This window comes from Opisthocomus hoazin, chromosome 6, assembly GCF_030867145.1.
Source record: "Opisthocomus hoazin isolate bOpiHoa1 chromosome 6, bOpiHoa1.hap1, whole genome shotgun sequence".
NCBI lineage: Eukaryota > Metazoa > Chordata > Aves > Opisthocomiformes > Opisthocomidae > Opisthocomus > Opisthocomus hoazin.
This window is the reverse complement of record NC_134419.1, coordinates 6,266,659-6,287,623: the sequence shown is the minus strand read 5'-3', so window position 1 is coordinate 6,287,623 and position 20,965 is coordinate 6,266,659. Positions and strand designations below refer to the sequence as shown.

At 50.7% G+C, this 20,965-nt stretch overlaps 2 protein-coding genes across 2 annotated transcripts; one reads left to right on the top strand and one right to left on the bottom strand.

The window, feature by feature from the left end:
• Nucleotides 1–687: 687 nt before the first annotated feature.
• CIMAP2 (ciliary microtubule associated protein 2) lies at nt 688–4,243 on the top strand. Its single transcript, XM_075424086.1, is given in 9 exon segments — nt 688–780; nt 926–1,030; nt 1,108–1,224; nt 1,394–1,531; nt 1,626–1,766; nt 2,063–2,230; nt 2,601–2,733; nt 2,887–2,892; nt 4,086–4,243. Coding segments are annotated over 9 exon segments (1,059 nt in total).
• Nucleotides 4,244–7,189: 2,946 nt separating this feature from the next.
• On the bottom strand, nt 7,190–17,749 carry DHCR24 (24-dehydrocholesterol reductase). Its single transcript, XM_075424434.1, has 9 exons — nt 17,444–17,749; nt 16,051–16,206; nt 15,506–15,611; nt 15,113–15,231; nt 14,759–15,022; nt 13,816–13,959; nt 12,660–12,857; nt 11,734–11,912; nt 7,190–9,454 (listed from the first exon to the last, which is right to left on the bottom strand). Exons 1-9 carry the CDS (start codon nt 17,672–17,674, stop codon nt 9,301–9,303), a joined length of 1,551 nt encoding a protein of 516 aa, XP_075280549.1. The 5' UTR covers nt 17,675–17,749; the 3' UTR covers nt 7,190–9,300.
• Nucleotides 17,750–20,965: the final 3,216 nt, after the last annotated feature.

Sequence of the window (20,965 nt, the reverse complement as noted above, 5' to 3'; positions counted from 1 at the left end):
AGACTCCACAACCTCCCTGGGCAGCCTGTGCCAGTGCTCCGTCACCCTCAGAGTGGGTGCTTCACACTGTGAGTTACGTGTGCGTAGGGGCCGGGGGTGGGTTTTACACAGACGAGTTTGGGCTCCCCCTTCTGCTGGAAAAATCCATTTCTCCTGCCTCTGTCCTGCACGTTGGAGGACTCCATGATCTATCAGAGCAGCGCCACGGAGAACACAAGCACCAAGAACATAGTTTTATTGCCCAAAGCGGGACTGGCAGGTTGGGTTGTTGCTTTAACAGTGTATTTTTTAGCAGGTTAGAGATAATTTGTCCCTATGACAGCTTGATAAACGGTTGGATCAAGCCCTGAGTCTGTTGCTTGAGTCAGGCTGGGAGTCTCCGTTACAACCAGGATCCCTGCAGTGTGCTGTCTGCTGGCCCTGTCTGCTCCCGGGAGGGGATGTTCCCTGGGGAACCGGGATGCTGGGTGCCACCGTGATGGCTGCCGTGGCCACCACTCCTGCAGTCCTCAGGGACCAGAGCTGCTGGCGCGGGGCTGCAGGCGCTCCCCGGGGACATGGGCAGCCAGGTGAGGCCACCGGCCGGGCTTGCCTGGCTGCGTGGGGAGAGCTGGGTTTAGTGGTGTGGGTCTCCTCACGTACAGACCACCGGGAAGCAGCTTCTTGCACGGGGACTTTTTGCGCACGATGGTCCAGGACACGCAGCGCAGGCTGGGAGCAGCCCAGGGTGGAAGTGTGGGACATGGGCTGCTCGTGCTGGGGCTTGTGGGCACCTTCCTGGTGGGGAGCGGGACGTGGCGCAGCAGATCCCTGTGTCCACCTCCCCTAATCGCCCCTCTTCACCTGGCTGCGGAGCCACGGCTGGCTGAGCCTCGTGCTCCGGTCCCGGCGCTGCTGACGCCAGCGCTCCGGCTCCGTGTTGCAGGGGAGAGCATCGACCTCCGGCTGGGCCAGAGCAGAGAGGGGCTCCGGGCTGGGTCAGCTGCCCCATTTCCAGTGCAAGGAGATAATGAAGAGGCGCAAACGCCAGGTAAGAGCTGGGTTTTGTCCGCCCGCTGTGCACCTTTGCCCAGCCCCGTCCTCACCCTCGCCGCTCTCCTCCCGCAGAAGGAAAGGCTGGGCCCGGGAACGTACGACATCAGGGACTTTCTGCAGGAGCCCGGGCCCTCCAGCCTCCGGGGGATCTGCGATGCCGGGAAGCACCGGTTCAGGGATGCCCGCGGGGTACGGACCCCGGCACGGGACACGCTGCCGGACGGTGTCCGCCGGCTGCGGGATGTGGCTCCGCGCCCTTTGCAAGGGTTAGGAGCTACCATGGGGACATCTCCTCGTGGTGGGCTGGGGACTGTCCCCCCTGCCGAGGCTGCCTGTGGCCACCCAGCCTCTCCCGCAGGACTGCTTCCCCAGTCCCGGGATGTACGGCCCCGGGGGAAACCCCTACGCCCGCCTGGAGGAGAGGGACAAGCGCTCCGGCAGCACGTGAGGGCTCATGGACAGCAGGACGGCGAGGTGTGCCCTGCCGGCAGCCATGGTGAGTCCTGCTCCTTCCCCGGGGACACGCTGGCGGGGTGGCCCCGTCCTACGGCTGAGCGTGGCCCCCTCCGCCTGTTCCCCCGTGCCTGCAGGACAGCGGCCTGGGACCCGGCACCTACCACCTGCGGAGCAGCATCGGCGAGGGGCTGCGGCGGGCGGGCGGCCCCCGACCCGGCCAGCCCTTCTCGAGGGACAAGTCGAAGCCCGCCGGTGGTGGCCATCATGCCTTGGAGGTGCGTTGCCCCGGGGCCCCGTGCCTGGACAGGGTTTCTCAGCGAGAGCTGTGGCATTGCCAACATGTTGCCGTAAGGACGGAGAGCTGCCTTACGCCAGCATCTGTCCCTCTTGGATTTTGCTCTTTGACTCCTTGAATCCTGGAGAAGTTACGCTCATGCAGCAGCATTTGGGGAGCGAGCGGGCTGCAGGCACCGTGCAGGAGAGCAGTGGCAGGACTGAGGTCTCCGGGATGGATGGGGTGGTCCCAGAGACCACTGGCAGCTGAGCCTCTCGTGCTGCTCCCTTGTCCCAGAAGAGCAGAGGTCCCAAGCCAAGCACTAGCACTGTCAAGGGTTTCCTGGACAAGCTGATGCTGAAGGAGAACAAGAAGAAAGGCTGCTTCAGCACACTGCCGAGGAACCCGAGCTGCCCCACGGAGAGGATCTTCTGGGTCACGCTCAGCCAGTGCCCGAGGGAGGCGGTCAGTGGGAGCAGGGACATCAGCACTGGCTGGTGGCACCGGCATCACCTGTGGCGCAGCGGGTGCCTGGGCTGGGCACGCGTTAGGCCCTGGGGGAATGGATGGATGGATGGATGGATGGATGGGTGGGTGGGTGGGTTCATGGATGGATGAATGGATGGATGAATGGATGGATGGATGGGTGGGTGGGTGAGTGGGTTCATGGATGGATGAATGGATGGATGAATGGATGGATGGATGAGTGGATGGACGAATGAGTGGATGGATGGATGAGTGGATGAATGGATGGGTGGGTGGATGTGTGGTTCTCTGACATTGTCCAGCTCTTTTTACGAGCAAACTGAAGCGTAACAGGTTTTCTTCTCTGCAGTATGCAGTGGGGCCAGGCTCCTACAACCCAAAGCCTGTTGAGAGATCACTGTACTCCAGCCAACCCCCATTCTGGTCATCTGCCAAGCGGTTCGACAGAAAGTTCTACCGCCTCTTGACTGGGAATGAGGTGAGTGAACGGACACAGCAGCGAGAGAGGGACACAGGAACGGTCAGGCTCTGAGCTTCCTCCTCGACCGTCCCCAGTCCATTATTGACACTGCTGGGAGAAGATGAAACTCTTCTGAGCCAAAGTACGGGTGGGCGCTCCTCACAACTTCAGCCAGATCAAGGTTAGTTGTGTCCTCTGAATGGAGCAGCACCCCAGCAGAAGCCCTGCATGGTGGCTGGCTGTTACAGAAGGGCAGACTGATCTCAAGAGGTGCTTTTCTCTCCTCGATGATTGTCAGGGAAACCTGGGTGACTTGGCCGGCTGCCCAACCTTTAGAGAGGAGATGAGTTCCTCTCTGGTTGCTGCTGCTCTTGCCCAGAACAGGTTGCTAAAGAATAAACGGCGAATAAAGGCCTGCGGCCCAGCGCCCTGCCAGGTCGAGGGGAAGATGTCCCTGGCGTACATCGCACGCTGAGCACCCACGGCTGAGCAGGTGCTGCCCGTGGGCAGGTGAGCTCGGCTGGTGCTGAGCAGAGGGGCAGGAGCTCAGCGGCGACCGCGTTACCTCCGCCTGCATCCTCAGGCTGTTGCCCTTTTCAAGGGATGCTCAGACAACCCTTCTCATTAGTTTTGCTCTGCATCAGCCGCAAGCAAGCAGATGCGCTTCATGGATGAGGGCAGCTGGGTTTGAATCCTTTCAGGTGCCAGGAGCTCCTTGTATCCTCCCAGAAAGTCATATTCTGCTGCTTGGAAGCCAGTTTTCCCTCTAGCAGCATCAGCAGTGCATTGCAGCACCAGTGCAGATAGGAGCCCTTCCCTCAGTACCCGTTCCTGGAGCTGTATTCATCTTGGCGGCTTCCCCACGGAGAAGCAGAACAGAACCTGAAGGGCTCAGAGCAGACAGGGAAAGCTTTAGTCTGAATTAGTCCACCTTGGGTAGGGATGAGGAGCAGGCTTCCACGTGGCTTATGCCCTTTGTCCAGCTGAGTGGGGAGCACGTAACTTGAAGGTAGTCATGGATGAAGACTCCTTCATAATCGCTGGGGAGCTCGACAGGTTCCATTTCAGCGGGGAGGCTGTGACGCGGCAGCCCTGTGCTACAGCTAGCAGTAGGCGACTGGTGAGCGCGCTGGAGCCTGCAGAGTTAATTGACTTCTTTATGGACCGCTGTGATGAGAAGAACTGCTCACACAGGGGACTGGCTGGGCTAATACCAATTAGTGTGTCTTCTCCTCCATCTCCCACAATGTAGGCTCAGTTTCATTAAGATATGCCACATGTTGTTGTATATTTTGCAACTAAAGGCCTGACCACGTGAAGCCACTACCTGGTTTTGCCCTACTCGCATCCCCACGCTGTCTCTGGATGGGGGAGCACATGAGACCTTCTCCTTCCAGAACCCTGTAGGTGTCGGTTGCTACAACATCACTGAGCAGGAAAAATACCCTCAGAAGATGAGATACCAGTCCCTGTACCGGTGTGACGCGCAGGGGTACCTGAGCAACTTGAAGCGGGATGCCCACTTGCTGTAAGTCTGACAGACAAGGGGGCTGTAAGCGGTTTCGCACCGGCCTACAGGAAAATCATCTTGAGCAGCTCTGGGAGACCGAGCGCACGTTACTGACACTACAACTGCTGTGAGGTGGGATGATTGTGTAGTTAAAGCACTGGGTCAGGGCTGAGAAACGCCCACCAGCCCCACCGCAGGTTCCCTCCGTGGATGGGGAGGTTGGTATCGCTGCACCTCTCCCCTCCTGGGAAAGCGAGGAGACCTGCGTGCTTCCCCACCGCGTAGGAGTGGTGGGAGGGTTGAAGAGCTGCTGGCTCTCAAGGCCCTGCACAGATGCCAAGGTGGTTGTTGCATCTTGCGAAATGCAATTTGCCTGCAGTGGAGTTGTAGGCAAGTAGTTTCCACCGAGGTGGAGGAGGCAGCCTGGGAAGGACCCGGGAGGTGGACAGATAATCAGGCTGTGTGAAATTCCCAGTGCCCGCGCTGGCTCAACGGCCCCAAACAAAAATCACCTACTCAGGCCGTGCCTTGGTTTACCCACCTGAGGAAGGAAGATAACAAGGCTCACTTCCACCGCAGAGGGCTTTGAAACCTCTAGTATGAAAGCCCTGCGAGGCAGTTGGGAACTGCACTAATGAGAGGCCTCGGGACAGCCCTCCGCTCTCACCTTTGCTCGCGGCCAAGATTAGCGAACTGCTGCGGTGGCACTACGGGCTGACAGCTCTGCAAAGCTCTGTCTTGATCTCCAGAGAGGAGTTAGAAATCACCTTTGGCTGAATATAACTCGGCAGCTTTCAGCGGGGCAGCCAGAAGTTAGCACTCCTGTGATGGAGAAAGCATAATGAAATTTGGCTTTCAATATTGCCCAGCTTTGTTAATTTTGCACTTCCAGTAGGAATAAAACAGAAATCTGAGCGGCGAGCAGGGCTTGGAATTCAAGCGCATCTCTCTGATCAAATAGCACAAGCTCTAAAATCACTTTTCAAGCCACAGCCACATTTTGCAGGGAATAGCCAGGCTTTTAAGAGCTCTGTTCACCTCCATGCTCGTTAAGACTAATGAGATTAATCCAGCCAATAATTTGAGCTCACTGAATCACATCCTCTTTCCACAGCGAGCGGCTCAAGCCTGTTGGTAAAAACAATTGGTGTGATTTGGTTTCTGCTCCCCACTGTCCAGAGAGCTCTGAAGGAATCACTGCCGTTTTCCAAGCGTAAGGTGGTGCTGGGAAGCCCAGATCAGTGCGTAACAGGCTGACGCGCCAGCGGACGGGACGGGGCAGGTGAAAATCCAGCGTGCTGGCAGGCAAGGCAGGAGATAGGAGACAACTCAAGCCTTGCTCTGTGGTAATAAAACACTCCCAGACAACAAGCAGCCTAGCTTTTCTGTTGAGTCATTCCTCATTTCCACCTCGGCCTTTATAACAGTGACACGTCTGAGAAGAGGATGCCAGGTACAGCACAGCCTCCAAGGGGAGGCCTGCTGCCACGCGCTGCGCACGCGGTGCTGAACACTGCCTTTCAAACGATGCTAATTAAAGAAATCGTGTAGCTGGTGTGGGCATGGTGGCGTTACCACAGGTGAAGCCCCCCGGTAGAACTCAGCGGGGAGCTGAGGAAGCAGTACTGTGGGGACGGGGTTCGAGCAGCCAGGCCTCGGGCAGCTGCCTACGGACCCGTCCCCGGCCATCTTTAGAGTATCGACGTGCGAGGGTCTGCGGCGCAAGCTGGAACGTGCTGCTTCACTTGAGTTAACGACGTTTGTAAGCAGCTGGAGGGAATTACGGGGAATTTAGTGCCATCGTTCCAAACTTCGTAGGATGATAACACCTAGATGGTAACAACTTCGTTGGCAGTGATAAAGGACGGCCGTAAAAATGTGCTGGGAGTACGCTGGTTCACTTCGAGTTAACCTTTATGAAGCCTCGTACTAGTGTTTAGACCAGACCGGAATAATTAAATCTAGGTGTAATTACATGTTAGTTGTGGCTGATTAGGTATGCTAATTAATCTGCAATTATCCTTTGGTGGGGGGGATAATTGAACACAGGTAAAACTGCAGTGATTTAAGGCAATCCCGATGATTGTTCCAGAGAGGCAAGCAAAGGAGGGAGGAGGTCCCTGAAGGGAAATGCCTGAGGAGGGACGGGCACGTGCAGGCTACAGAAACACGCTGGGGTGATGAGAGGGTTGTGAAAGGCAGCATGAGCCAGGGCCAACACCAAATGCGACTACCGGAACGCAGGGCTTTGGCACCTGCACTGCGGTTTCTCTGGGGCCGAGGCATTCAGCAGCCTGGATTTTGGGAGAAAGCCCAGGACCTTCTCTCTGGGAGGAGAGCACTGAAGAGGACGCATCAGCTGCAACCAAGGGGGAGGCAGGAATTCCTCCGACTCAGCCCACAGCGCTGCTGCGGAGGCGTTTTTCAAGGAAGCCAAAGATGCGGGTGTGAAACTCCTCAGGCTGAAGAGTGCACTGAATCCTTATCCTCGCTTCTGTGGCTGCTCATTCGAACCAGGGATTAGATTTATTAGCGTGAAGTGAGAAGAATGAAGTAGCTATCCATGTCAGGGCTGTAGCACCTAAATCCAAAATGGGGTTTTGTCCTCTTTGGACAAAACATCACAGGGAAAGAATGAGGTGTGGGGTAGAAAATCAGGGTAATTGGCACGGTGAGGCTATGCGGGGCGTGACCGAAGGGTTAGGGCTCAGCCGTGATGTGTTTGTTTTGCACAGGTGTGTCTTGGGGCAGAGATAAGTGCAGACTCACAGACTTCAAAGACATTCCTCCAAAGCTGTTTTGCAGCACTGGGCTCCTCATCTCCCAGCCAGCTCCCACAGCCTCTGATCTTTCACCCAGACAACAGCTTTTCTTGTTAATCGCTGACCATTTGTGACAATACAGTAAGCACCAGAGATGATAAACGCAGCTGTTGAAAAGTAAGCAATTGCTCATTAGAAGACACCACTTTGAACAGTATGCTGGCTAGATCTTTATTTTAAACAGCCCATAAAACCAAAAATGAAGAGCATCAGCAGTTATGCATGTATGTGACCGATACAGGTACAGTACCCAATCACGTCATACAAAGTTTGCCAATAAATTAAGGAGTGAAAACCCAAATACAGTGCATACCTAAAGATCATCAGTACATAAGTGAGAGAAACGCTACCTAAGTAAAAGTATTTGCATATCCTCTAGCTGGTTTAACATCGCCCTTTAAAAGCTAACGTAACCCATTCTTGCTCTGTGCAGATCATCTTACAAGCACTGGGCTAAGCCGCAGCTTTGCCCCAGTGACGAGGCACCGGCTCTTGTTCCGCTCCCCGCCAGGGGCAGGAAGGCCGGTTCCACCCTGAGAAGCAGCGCTTGCCTCCCGGTGTCCCCAGAAGCCTGGAACGGGGTAGCAGACACTGCTGGATCACTGACATAGCTCCGCTGCCCTGCTCTGGCTGGGGCAGCTCTGCGGTGGCTGCGTCTCCCCTAGGCAGGCTGCCCCTGCTACCAGTCCCCTGCACGGGATGTTAAGGGGTGCCTTATTTGCACATGATTTGCCCAGTGTGCATCACTGAGTAACAGGCCAGACTTATTCTTGTTACTGCTTTATCATTGGTTTCATGTGGACCATAAACATCCATCTATCAATAAATAAAATCATTGGTTTAGCACTCATATAAAATTATGCCTCCCTCTGGCACCTTCACATTACCCCCGACACAAGCCTCCAGAAAATTACTTGTTTCCCTCAAGCTCAGTAAGGTTTCAAGTAACAATTTAAAGTACTGCTTGGACAAGACACAGGCTTGGTTGGAACCATGTTTCTGGCTACAGGATGAAAACATTTCCACACTTCTACGCTTGGCTGTACGAAGTGTGTGACTGTGCCATTTTCAACAGTGTGCAGCAGAAGGGGAACTGAACAGCACTGACTACTGATTTCCCCTCAGGTGACTGAAACTGTCCTTTTACAAGGCCTATCAATCTAATCCAGCTAAAATGAAAAGCAAAAATGTCACTCGAGTCAAAACCAAAGCCTGTGTGTATCGAGATTCACAACAAGAGTTCTTCTTATCCACAGCCACTTGCTCTAACAGACCTCGTATAAACAAAGCTTTGACTTCCTACCGGCCAGGACGGAGCGGTCCAAAACAACCCACATCTTCCTCCAAGTGAGTATTTATAAGGCACTAAAATTAAGCAACAACCAAAACCCCAAAAAAACCACCAAAACCAAAACCAAGAACAATCCAAATAAACTGACTCACAATGAGTAAAAAATGAAATTAATACTTGTCTATATGAGATAGCAGCAACTTTCTCTGTAGTCTACAGAGCCAGAACACTGATATTTTGGGACAAAAACCAAGGCGCTGTTGACCAATTGAAAAGTACCTAAAACCTATATCCACTTGCACTTTATAATCAAAATCAGTACAAATCTGATAGGCACAAGTAAAAAGCATTTTCTTCACACCTCAACACTCAGCTTTGAAACCGAAGCCACTGTCAGGGAGTCGAATGGCTCTGTTGAGATTACAGCACGGTACACCCCAAGCAGCGAAGCACCACCCAACACCGTGCAGCGCTGTACAGCCGGAAGACTGCGGTACCATTGCTAAGCTGCTCTACAGGTTACCCACAGGAGGCAAATGTATTTAACATCACAATTAATCTGACAATGTGTTCACCTTTGGCACCCATTTCTAAGCCCTCCCTGTCATTTTCAAAAGTAAGTTTAAATACAGCTACAGTATACAGCTGGTGTAACTCCAGCATCTTCTTCCTTTCCAATTATGTTTCTTATGCTCGGAAATAGGTGAATTCACCTATGTCACGACATCAGATACAAAGGCTAGCACTTAAGAGTTCTTAAAAACAATCACTTTGAGTTTCGAAAATTGGTTTTAAAACATATGAAGACATACTAAACATAAACTCATAAAGCAGGAATTCATACCTTTAAACATCAACAAGAAGAAGCTTATTTGGAGAGCAATAAAGCTTTTTTTTTTTAAGGATATACTGACTAGCTATAGGTAAATTAATCTTTCCCTGATTGCTTGCTTAGATGACCCAGGCTCAGTGCCTCGCAGCTTTGCAGATTTTGTCATACACTTCTGGAAAGGCATCCTTGCAATTCATCTGCTCCCTCAGCTTGTGGTATAACGAACCATCAAACATGTCCCAGAACTCCTCACGGGTCATATAGCAATCTGCATACAGCATCTGGAAACTGGAGCGGGGCCGGGGGGAAGAGACAGAGATTCAATATTAACTGTGCCACAAGATTTGAAACAGAATATTAAAAAAAAAAAATCAGGGCAAGCTATGAATAGCAAATATTCAACAAAAAACCCCATTCACAATATTTCTTAAAAACAAGCAAATATAATTGGTCACATGGATTACACCGGGACACTCAGCCAATTCTGTTCTGTGGATTTACCATTATCATAATCTCTTTTCCAAGAGGAATTAACGTGTAATGCTGAAAAGAGCAGAATATTGCTAGAGTCATTTTGGTGAAGGGGAAGATGGCAAAAGAAAACAAAGTCACTGTTCCTTTTAAAATATGGTTCAGAACACTTCTTTAGCCATCAATGTATTGATACTTTCATTTGTTTTGCTGCTACAGAGAGAAAAGGGGAAGGACTAAAAAATGCATATGAAACAGTGGTTCACGTTTAGACATCCTAACCACGTGCAGCCAAATCTTCTGACCAGCTGTATTCTAACAACTTGTGTTCACAGAAACCCAAGTCCAGAGAGAACTTCCCCCAAATCAAGAGTCTGGCCCCGTGCACAGAAAACCACACATAGCCTAAATCCTCCCTTATAAATATTTTCCTAACTACTCTTGAAAGCCTGCTTTCCTTTTTCTTCCATTCAAAACCTTTTAATTCTAGCTTCAAAAAAAAAAAGTCTTCTTCCTGCACGCTTTCCTATGATCCACGGAGGTACAGTCACGGCGCCTCGTATTACCCTGCGTTACAAAATGCATTGAAGGCAGATGAGCAATACGTTCTTTGACTCTTTGTGGTTTCTTTGAACTGGACATCGAGAATCTAGCTAGGAAGGCAAAAGCCTGCCAAATCCGACCAGGCCGAGAAGATAAATTCATAGTGTAGATGAAGCACAGTGTAGCAAAGGTCCATTTACAAAAATAAATGAAATCCTTATTTATCTGTGGACTCTTCCTTACTTTCATACTGTGCTCTCCAAAATGCAGCCAGCATCAGAGTACAGCAGTAAAACACAAACTGTTACATAAAAGCTCTGTTGTGTGTGATTACGAAACTGTGAGTTAAGCATTTATCCATTGTTCGTTTCCCAGTGACAGGCAGAGAAGGGACAAAACTTTGCTAGTAAAGAACTTTAAATTAAAAGTCTAATTTCAAGTTAATTAAAAAAAGCTTAAAATTAACTTCCACTTGCTTTGTTCTCTGGCCGATCACTTATTGCAGCTAAAGGTCATTTACAATCATCTTGAAGCAGACTCACCATTGTTACTCAGCCACAAGGGATGTAATCGCCATTAGACCGAGAAGTAGGTCAAAACAGAGATGTGGATAAATCATACTGATGGTGTAAAAATACCGTGTAGTTGTTTTTTGTTTCTGAGAAACAAGCCTGTAACTGCTTCTCCACTGACACTACTACAGCAAATTGGGCTGGCGTGAGTTTGTGACAGATGGTGGGCACATATCTCACACCTACTGCGGCCCTGTGGAGTAAGAATCAGGGGAGGGGAAAGGAAGCTATGGAAGCACAAGTTGTGGGGAAGGAAAGCCTCCTGCCACCACACAGGGACCGCAGGGAATGGTCAAGGCTGGCCTCCTCGTGCAAGGACACACCAGTGCAAGGACGGGGCAGAACTGCAGCATGACGCTGCAAGGGCTGCAGGGAACAGAAAAGTCCCAAGGGCAGGCAGGGAAGCTGTCCAGACTTTAACAGCCTGCGGGATTCCTGGAGGGACTGCGGCCTGCTGCGGCCAAAGCAGCACTTGCTCTGCCCCTGCTCTGAACCGGCCTGAAACAAGCCAGCCTTGCTACGCCATCCCAGCGGCTGCCTTCCTGAGGGCTGGGCTGGCCAGCCTCGCCAAGAGCTGACACTGAGCCCCACTAACACCGCTCCTGGACAGCAACTGGTTTGTGCGCAGCCAGTACCGACCTGCTGAGCTCTTTCTGCACCTGGGTGTGTGGATGTATTTTGGTGCAGCAGAGACCCTACTCCCAGAGCAGCCTGGAGCTGAAAGGACGCGCCGGTGACCTGAAGCTACCCCGCTCCCAGATACGCTGCAAGAACGTCAGCCAATGTGCTCGTTTGGTTGGTTGGTTTTGCAATCAAATAATGAAATCGCAACATCAAAATCAGTAAATAAAATTAGTCTTCAGTTACTGTGGTTGTTAAATTATTGCAACATTAAAGTGCTGTGGGAATAAATAACTGTGATTAAACTACACAGTGTAAATTATATGGCATTATTACTGTTCTAAGAAATGGGATCCTTACCCGTGCACACTTCTTACAAACTTTTCCATTTGCCTCATTGAAGCCCTGGCTTCAAATTGTTTGCTTTTGGGCTCTCCATAAGCTCCTATATCCACGTAGAGTTCTGCTTCATCCCCTTTTGGGTGGACCATACCAGGATTATTGGGCAATATGAAAGGACATAACCAAAGAGGGTACACCTGCAGAGGTAAGAAAACACTTTATCACTTATTTTTAACAAAATAATCCTTTAAGCTATCTCTTAATACTGGTGACAAAATGAAGAGTTAAGAGGATTTCTTCCCAATTTGGGATTGAATTTTACACAGCTCTTCTTTTCTGATTGACTTGCCGTGGTTCTTAGCTACACTTTCTAATGACTGTACCACAGACCGATCGAGATGCTCAGAATTTGTGCTGCGTCCTCCTAGAATTACATCTCCTCCCCCTTAAATACTTGAAAAAAACCCACCATCCCTGATCCCAAAGCAACAACTGAGTAAACATTCTGAGTAAAAAGAGAATGAAGAGCTTTCTTTTCCAGGTCAGTCCAAAACTGAAATTGCCACATTTGTACTTCTCATACTAACTAAAATAAATTCAGAAATAAAAGCAAGAAAGGGAATTTAATTCCCACAGCTGGGTTTAGTGAGACCGCCAGACATTTTAAGTGAAAGAAAAATCAGTTCACTTTACTAAGTGATAAAATCTGAGAAGTGCTGGCCTTCTACTAAAGTCTGAATCTCCCTTTTTTAAAATTCTTTTTTTCAGAAAGCTGCGTTCATTTCTTCTGCGGCCTTGCACCACAGACTCGCAAAGCACAGTACTCCCCAGGATACAATCATGACCTTCTACACACGCAGACTATTACGTCTTAAGATGAACAGTCACAGTTCTGATTACACACAGTGCAAGGTTCGCCGCATTTTAAGAACATGTGTTCTTACATTAAGGTCAACGTGGAAGGTTTGGATAGATTTTTCAAGGCTCTTCATTGGCACCAACATGTCCTGTACAACATGGTGTTGCTCATACAGCTTTCGAATAGCTTCTCCTTGGGTGAGTTTTAACAAAGAGATTTTTGGAGGAACCATCCAGCCAAACAGGTAACGGAAAACAGGGTTATTGCCAAAAGGAATAATATCCTTTAAAGAGGAAAGAAAAAGAGTTTGACTTAAGAATGCGTAAGCAAACCAAAAGACAATACTTGAGAATCCTCAGAGCAATATTAAGCCAGATTTTCAAGAAATTTAACTGCTGTTACTTTTGCTAAATAACTATAACACAGATATGAACAAATAAGAGAGGCCTGGACTGAACTCGGCTACACAGCCCTGCCCTTAGCCTCCTCTAGTTACAACGACTGATTTTCAGTCACACGAATCACGACATACTCGGCCCCAGATAATTTCAGAGAACGAAGTTCAGAGAACAGCAGGCTATTATCTTAAAACAGCTAAGGAAGTAGTGCTTAAGAAGCTAAACTTACAGAACTCTTGCCAGAATAAACACATACAAGATCAGTTCTTAAAAGAATTTCAAAGCTGTAAAATTTTCAGTACTTCCTGCACAGCCAACTCCTGATTAACTGCTCTGGGAGCTGAAAGGATCGGGTCTCTCACTCCAGAGATTCAAAATGTAGCAATGGGAATCTTGCAGAATGCCAAATAGAGTTTTGCGTAAATGCCCATCACAACTAATACATTTATGAAATTCGAAGTAACAACCTTACTGCATAATTACTATTCTGAGTTTAGGCAGGGCAAGTTTTCAGCCATAATTTTACATTCACTTTTTTTCCATCATCTGTCTTTAAAAATCACTTAGTAGGTATAAAAGCTTAACGCTGAAATATGTACTTAAGGTCTAAATTCAGAAAAGCACTACAACAGAAACTAGGAGGCTACGTCTTATATATAAGGAAGTGCCTTTGTATTTGTTTTGCCCCAAAGCAGGACTTTTAAATTTGCCATAAGCTTCACTGATTTTACTGCCGTGAAAGACACAAGTGCTGCCAAAGGGAAGCAGGTACATTGTACCTACACTGGTAAAGAGCAGAGTACCCTCCTGCAGATGTTATTTTAATTTTGGAACTAGTCTTACCTGGAGCTCCCAAAAGATACTGCGTGTATGTCTATGGTAATAATGTCTTGAGGGAATGTATTCTACACCAGTCCTATCAGCTTTCAAATACTTCTCCACATGCTTAAAGAACCACGGCTTGTAGTAGTTGCCAATTCTGTTTATCTACAAGAAAACAGGCATTCATTCGCAAACACCAACACAGGTAACAGTTACACCTTACTAGACAACATTAAGTACGACCCCAAATGCCTTCACTGTGAGGAATCAACCTTGTGCCCTCTGGGACAGTTTGAATGAGACTGTCACAAGAGATCTAGGGAGCTTCCACTTCTCCACATGCACAGCTCCTTCTTATCTTTCTTGCCATTCAGGTTTAATTTAAATTAGGCTTGCTAAGGTTTGTCTGTTACCAGCTAATTATGAGACCATGAATGTGACAGAACTGAATTCCTAAAATATCGATCTCTCAACCCATCATTAACCCAAAGTCTCACTACAGCAGAGGAGAAACACCCAGGTTGAGGGATGCAGTGAACAGTGAGCGTGTCCCTCCTGTAAATGTCCCTGAGGTGTCTTCCCAATATTGACTGTATTAAAAGCTTGCTGGGAAAAGAGTTACTCTGAATAACTGCCATTTAAAACAGCATTGTTCCATATATGAGGAAAGATAATTCTCTTCCTCCTTAGGTACTGCAATGAAAAGGCTATAGACTAAATTACTTGCTAGAAGAATGAAATTAGTGGGTCATTTCTTGTCAACTGAAGAGATTCAGAGTACAGTCTCTGTCATAGTAACAAAGAGCTGTAATTTAGAATACTCTGACGGACAGATCTAACTTTTAATCCCACGTTAAGAGACTGTTCCAATCTCATGATACTGGTTTTATACTGGCATATAGTACAGCTTCAGCTAAACTTTGGGGGTGTTTTTTTCCTTTGTGAGTAACTTCCCTTCAGTTACCTTGCTTTGCTCAGCTTCATCGGTCAAGATTCCTGTCATGATGACTGCTTCTTCCAAAGAATACACAAGTCCTTCCACAAAACTATTCTCCTTTTTCTTAGATTCTTCAGTAAACTTTTCACAAATCTTCTGCAGTCCTCTCACAGGCTCATAATGTATTTTGACATATTTCTTGGCAGGAATCATTTTTATTTCTGCTGCAACCAGGAAACCCAGAGTACCACAAGACCAAGGCACTGCATAAAATAGGTCTGAATTTTCAGTCTGCAAAAAGTATGTCATACTAAATCATACAACCATACCAATAACTGTCAACGACATTGTAAATGATAGCAAAGTAATATTTTGTCTTACTGGTGAACATCTCACAAGGCTTCCATCAGCAAGAACAAGTTCATAGGCCACACAGGTGTGCTGAAAAAGTCCATAGATGTGGGATGAAGACTCAATGCCAGTTCCCATGATCAGGCCACCTTATCAAGAGAGCACATAACAAATCAAATGAAACACAGTCCAAAATGAAGGTGGTTTATCAGAACAAAAACCCACTTCTAAGCTCCGGGCATGGCTTTTAAGACTATTAAAAGAAAAAACAGGAAGTGCTTATAACATAAATACCACAACAGAACGTAAGGTTCAATAGAGTATTTCCAGAACTTTTTAAAAGAATGCAACGTGTTACTATATAAAAAGCTAATGAAAATGCAGCAAAATCAGTGACTCCTTTCTCATCACAACGACCCTTACCTACTGTAAGGTCATCCAGCTCTGGAACCACAGGAACGGTCCAGCCCATGGGATTCAGGTGTGCTGTCAACTGGCCCATGGTCACCAAAGGTTCCACACGAACAACCTAAACCACAGAAAACCCGAATTCCCCCCACCAAACACAAATTAAGTGTTCAGCATTAACGATGACAAAACATGGCTAACTGGATTGTACTTCCATCTGTTACCAGAATTCAGAGACTTACTTTCCTAAGAGCACTACTAAAAATAGTTGAAACTGTTCAGTGATTCCTCCTCTGCCTTAACATCTTGTTGCTCAGTCCCCCAAACCATAAATCAATCTGGTCTTTTAGACTTCAGCACATAAAAGCTAAGCAATTCCATATGCTGCTTTTTTTGGATAGAATGATCCAAGCACACGTTGTAAAACCTGAAATTTGGTGGGGTCTACTCCTACAAAAATACTTTGTTCTTTATGGAATCTAATCCCTTCTTCAGCTACAAATACAGTAAAAAAAGCGGTAAATGTCATTATTATGAAAGCCTTGTGACGAATTTGTTACCTGTCTTTCACTGTCCACGTCCAGAACATCCATTAAGTTGATCATGATGTTCTTATGAATCTTCTTGTACTTTCCGACACGAAGTGATACAGTCAGCCAGCCAGGCCGGCCAGTGCACATGTATCTTTTGCTGCCTTCGTTTTTCCATTCCCGAACCTGCAAGAGGTAACAACTGAACTGATGCTGTAAGGCATACATGTCGTCAATAATGCAGAGCAGACCCATTGCGCCCCCCCCCCCCCCCCCCCTCCCCGCTGCAAATAAGTGTTCAGAAATATTGTAACTCCTCTAGAAGCATGTTACCTGCAAGTAACAAAGCCTGGATGTCCCTGTGTTGAGCAGCAACACTTTGGAATTCTCTCTGCAGATCTCTGAACTTCTAAATAAAACACCACCAGAGGGGTCTAGTCATGTAGGGAAGCATTTCTAACACCCCGTAGGCCTTTGGGTTTTTTTGGAGACGGGACTCCAAAAACTAGAATGAAAGTTTTAAAGACCTACAGGGAAACCTATACTCAGAGGGAGGTATTACCACTGTCATAAGTAATGTCAGTTCCGTGAAGGTTAATGAAACAACGCCTCTTAAACACACCAAAAAAATGGTCTGGGCCTGAACATGAACAGGCAAAGAGAGTAAAGTTGAGAAGGAAAATGTGTAAGCCATACACATGATCCATGAATTTTGCCAAGCCACAGCGGTTCACATCCGGAGAACAAACACCAATTGTAGCATTTTCTTCAAAGCTCAACTGCTACTGCAGCTGGTGATAAAACACCCACCCCCAAACCCTCAAAGAACAACTCCGCGCACACTAATACCCATCTGTATCTGCAATGAACATGAGAGTCAAGGAAGAAAATAGAAGTAGACGCGACAGAGTTATCATAAATACTGGAGAGCACAGAAACATTAAAGCCATCTGCATTTCTGGGCGGAAGAGAAGTTGCAGCTCCCCCTCAATCATCTCTCGGAGCTAACAACGCCGAGCAGCAGGATGTAAGCGGTGTTAAAGCAGGGCACTGAGCCAGACGAACTTTTTCCCAGGTGACCTGGGCGCACACAGGTTCGTGCCCCAGCCGTGTCAGCGTGCGGAGAGCCGCAGCGCGCCCCTCGGGGTGCCACGACAGCAGCCACACCTGCACCTGCCAGGGGCTGAGGCCGCAACTTCGAGAGGAGTTTCAGATAAGGGGAAAAAAAAAACCCAGACCACAGGGGCAGGAACACCCGCTGGCTTTTATTGGCTCGCTTCTCCCCACAACCGGATTCAAGGCTGGATTTGGCCCAGGCTCCGGGGGAGGCAGCGGGGGGGGGGGGGGGGGGGGGGGGGGGGGAAGCCCTCGCCGCCGGGCCCCGGCTCTTCCCCCAGGACGCGGGGGTCCGGCCGGGCCTCACCTGCGCCTGGATGTGGCGGACGCGCTGGGCGTGCTGCCGCGGGGCGCTGTGCAGGCGCCAGACGGCCCAGGCGCGCAGCTGGTAGTAGATGTCGAAGAGGATGGAGAGCGGCAGGAGGAAGAGGCAGACGAAGACCCAGCGGTGGTGAACCAGCACGGCCTCCAGCCCCCGGTGCCGCACCCACAGCAGCAGCAGCAGCAGCCCGGCACCCAGCGACCACACCGGCGACATGGCGACGGCCGCCCCGCACGCGCTCCCTCACGGCCGCCGGCAGCCCGCCATGCCGCCCCCGCCGCTCGCGCGCTCGCCGCCCGGCCCCGCCTCCCCTCCCGCGCCCGCGCGCCCCATTGGCCGCCGCCGGCCTCCGCCCGTGAGGCGAGGGGAGGGGAACGACCAATGAGAGCGCTCCGGGGAGATCGGACCAGGCGCTGGGGACGCCGATTGGCTGCGTCCGGCGGGCCCCGCACTCCCCTTATCGCCGCGGCCGCCGGCCCCCGCCCGGCGCGCTGCCCCCGCCGTGTGGTGGCCCCGCCCCGCGGAGCAGCCGGGGCTGGGGCCGGCAGGGGCCCGGGGCACGGCCAGACCCCCGGCCGGGACTAGGGGCGGGTCATGAGGCGAAGGCCAGGGCTTGAGACAGGGGCTGAGGCAGAGGACCTCGCCCCAGGGAGGGCGGAGGGGGTGTCACAGACTCGTGGAATGGTTTGGCTTGGAAGGGGCATTATAGATCATTCAGTGCCCCCCCCCGCCACGGGCAGGGACCCCTTCCACCAGAGCAGGGTGCTCCAAGCCCCGTCCAGCCTGGCCTTGCACACTGCCAGGGAGGGGGCAGCCACAGCTTCTCTGGGCAACCTGGGCCAGGGCCTCACCACCCTCATGGGGAAGAATTTCTTTCTTACACCTAACCTGAATCTGCCCTCTTTCAGCTCAAAGCCATCACCCCTTGTCCTGTCACTCCATGCCCTTGTCCCAGCTCTCTCGCAGCCCCTCCAGGCACTGCCAGGCTGCTCTAAGGTTTCCCCGGAGCCTTCTCTTCTCCAGGCTGAGCAGCCCCAGCTCTCCCAGCCTTTCCTCCCAGCAGAGGGGTTCCAGCCCTCGGATCATTGCTGGGGCCTCCTCTGGCCCCGTTCCCACAGCTCCAGGTCTGTCCTGTGCTGAGGGCTCCAGAGGAGGGGCACTCCCAGGGGGGTCTCACCAGAGTGGGGCAGAGGGGCAGAATCCCCTCCCTCAACCTGTGCCCACGCTGCTGGGGATGCAGCCCAGGGCACGGTCGGCCTTCTGAGCTGCGAGTGCACACTGCCAGGTCATGCTGAGCTTCTGGTCAACCGGCACCCCCAAGTCGTTCTCCTCAGGGCTGTTCTCAATCTGGGGGTCTGGGGACAGGCCCTTGGCAGCTCTGTGGTAGAGGTGCTGTGGTGGCCAGTGTCCTTGGGCAAGGGGCTCGCCCTGGTGCCTTTGGGTTGGTGAGCAGGAGCAAAACACCTCTGCACACCTCTGTCGGGCACACTCACTGGTGGTGTTTTAGGTACCAGTGAACCTGGCAGCGCAGGTGTCTCCCGCAGAAACTCAGAAGTGCCAGGCAGCCCATTTCTAGAAGGAAGAAGGAGATACCCTCCCCTCCAAAACGCAGCTTGCTATCTAAAACCCTGGTGGAAAATTGTTAGAATCATAGAATCATAGGTTGGAAAAGACCTCTAAGATCATCAGGTCCAGCCATCAACCCAACACCACCGTGTCTGCTAAACCATATCCTGAAGTGCCACATCTACACATTTTTTGAATGCCTCCAGGGATGGAAACTCCACCACTGCCCTGGGCAGCCTGTTCCAATGTCTGACCACTCTTTCAGTGAGGAAATTTCTCCTAATATCTAATCTAAACCTCCCCCGATGCAACTTGAGGCCATTGCCTCTTGTCCTATCACTGGTTACTTGGGAGAAGAGACCAACACCTGCCTCACTACAACCTCCTGTCAGAGAGTTGTAGAGAGCAATAAGGTCCCCCTTCAGCCTCCTCTTCTCCAGACTGAACAGCCGCAACTCCGTCAGCCGCTCCTCAGCAGACTTGTTCTCCAGACCCCTCCCCAGCCTCGCTGCCCTTCTCTGGACATGCTACAGCACCTCAATGTCCTTCTTGTAGTGAGGGGCCCAAAACTGAACACAGCACTCAAGGTGCAGCCTCACCAGTGCCGAGTACAGGGGCACAATCACCTCCCTGCTCCTGCTGGCCACACTGTTCCTGACACAAGCCAGGATGCCGTTGGCCTTCTTGGACACCTGGGCACACTGCTGGCTCACGTTCAGCCGGCTGTCGACCAACAACCCAAGGTCCTTTTCTGCTGGGCAGCTTTCCAGCCACTCCTCTCCCAGCCTGAAGCGTTGCATGGGGTTGGTGTGACTGAAGTGCAGGACCTGGCATTTGGCCTTGTTGAACCTCATACAATTGGCCTCGGCCCATCGATCCAGCATGTCCGGATCCCTCTGCAGAGCCTTCCTACCCTCAAGCAGATCAACACTCCCGCCCAGCTTGGTGTCATCTGCAAACTTACTGAGGGAGCACTCAATCCCCTCATCCAGATCATTGATAAAGATGTTCAACAAGACTGGACCCAAAACTGAGCCCTGGGGAACACCACTCATGACCGGCCGCCAGCTGGATTTAACTCCAGCAGGAGTTAAATCCACTCTCTGCACTCGGCCACTCAGCCAGTTCTTTATGCAGTGAAGAGTACACCCATCCAAACCATGGGCAGCCAGTTTCTCCAGGAGGATGCTGTGGGGAACAGTGTCAAAGGCCTTACTAAAGTCCAGGTAGATAATATCCACAGCCTTTCCCTCATCCGCTAGCTGCGTCACCTGGTCATAGAAGGAGATCAGGTTGGTCAAGCAGGACCTGTCTTTCATGAACCCGTGCTGGCTGGGCCTGATCCCTGGGTTGTCCTTCACATGCCCGGTGAGTGCACTCAGCATCACAGAATCACAGAATGGTAGTGGTCGGAAGGGACCTCTGTGGAGCATCTAGTCCAAGCCCCCTGCCAAAGCAGGGCCACCTAGAGCAGGTTGCACAGGACTGCGCCCAGGCAGAGTTTTGAATGTCTTCAGAGAAGGAGAATCCGCAACCTCTCTGGGCAACCTGTTCCAGTGCTCCGTCACCCTCTGAGTGGAGAAGTGAAGTGAAGGATGAATCACACCATAATCTTGCCCAGCACCGAGGTCAGGCTGACAGGTCCATAGTTCCCAGGATCCTCCTTCCGGCCCTTCAGTTCTTCTCCTCCCACTCTCCACAATGGAACAGCGGGAGGGAAGATACATAAAGCCTGTGAGGAAGATAAGAGGATTTTTAAAGCTAAAATTGCCGATGTCCATGTGGAGGTGTGCAGTCTGAGAGGCCGATGACAGGCCGTGGCCACCCCGGGAGAAGGTGATGCTGCACGGTGCCGTCTGGGACCCCGGAACGGCAGAGACTCCACACTGCTGCGTTCAGAGGGACACGGCATCCAGGTGTTTCGTGAGGATGCCACCACAG

What these genes read in the sequence shown, in the direction of transcription:
- DHCR24 (XM_075424434.1), bottom strand. Translation starts at nt 17,674, where the DNA reads ATGTCGCCGGTGTGGTCGCTGGGTGCCGGGCTGCTGCTGCTGCTGCTG. An exon ending in ATGAAGCTGAGCAAAGCAAG is followed by an intron (nt 13,960 to 14,758) that starts GTAACTGAAGGG and finishes GTTTTCTTGTAG; the next exon opens with ATAAACAGAATTGGCAACTA. An exon ending in TTTGTAAGAAGTGTGCACGG is followed by an intron (nt 9,455 to 11,733) that starts GTAAGGATCCCA and finishes GCCCCGCTCCAG; the next exon opens with TTTCCAGATGCTGTATGCAG.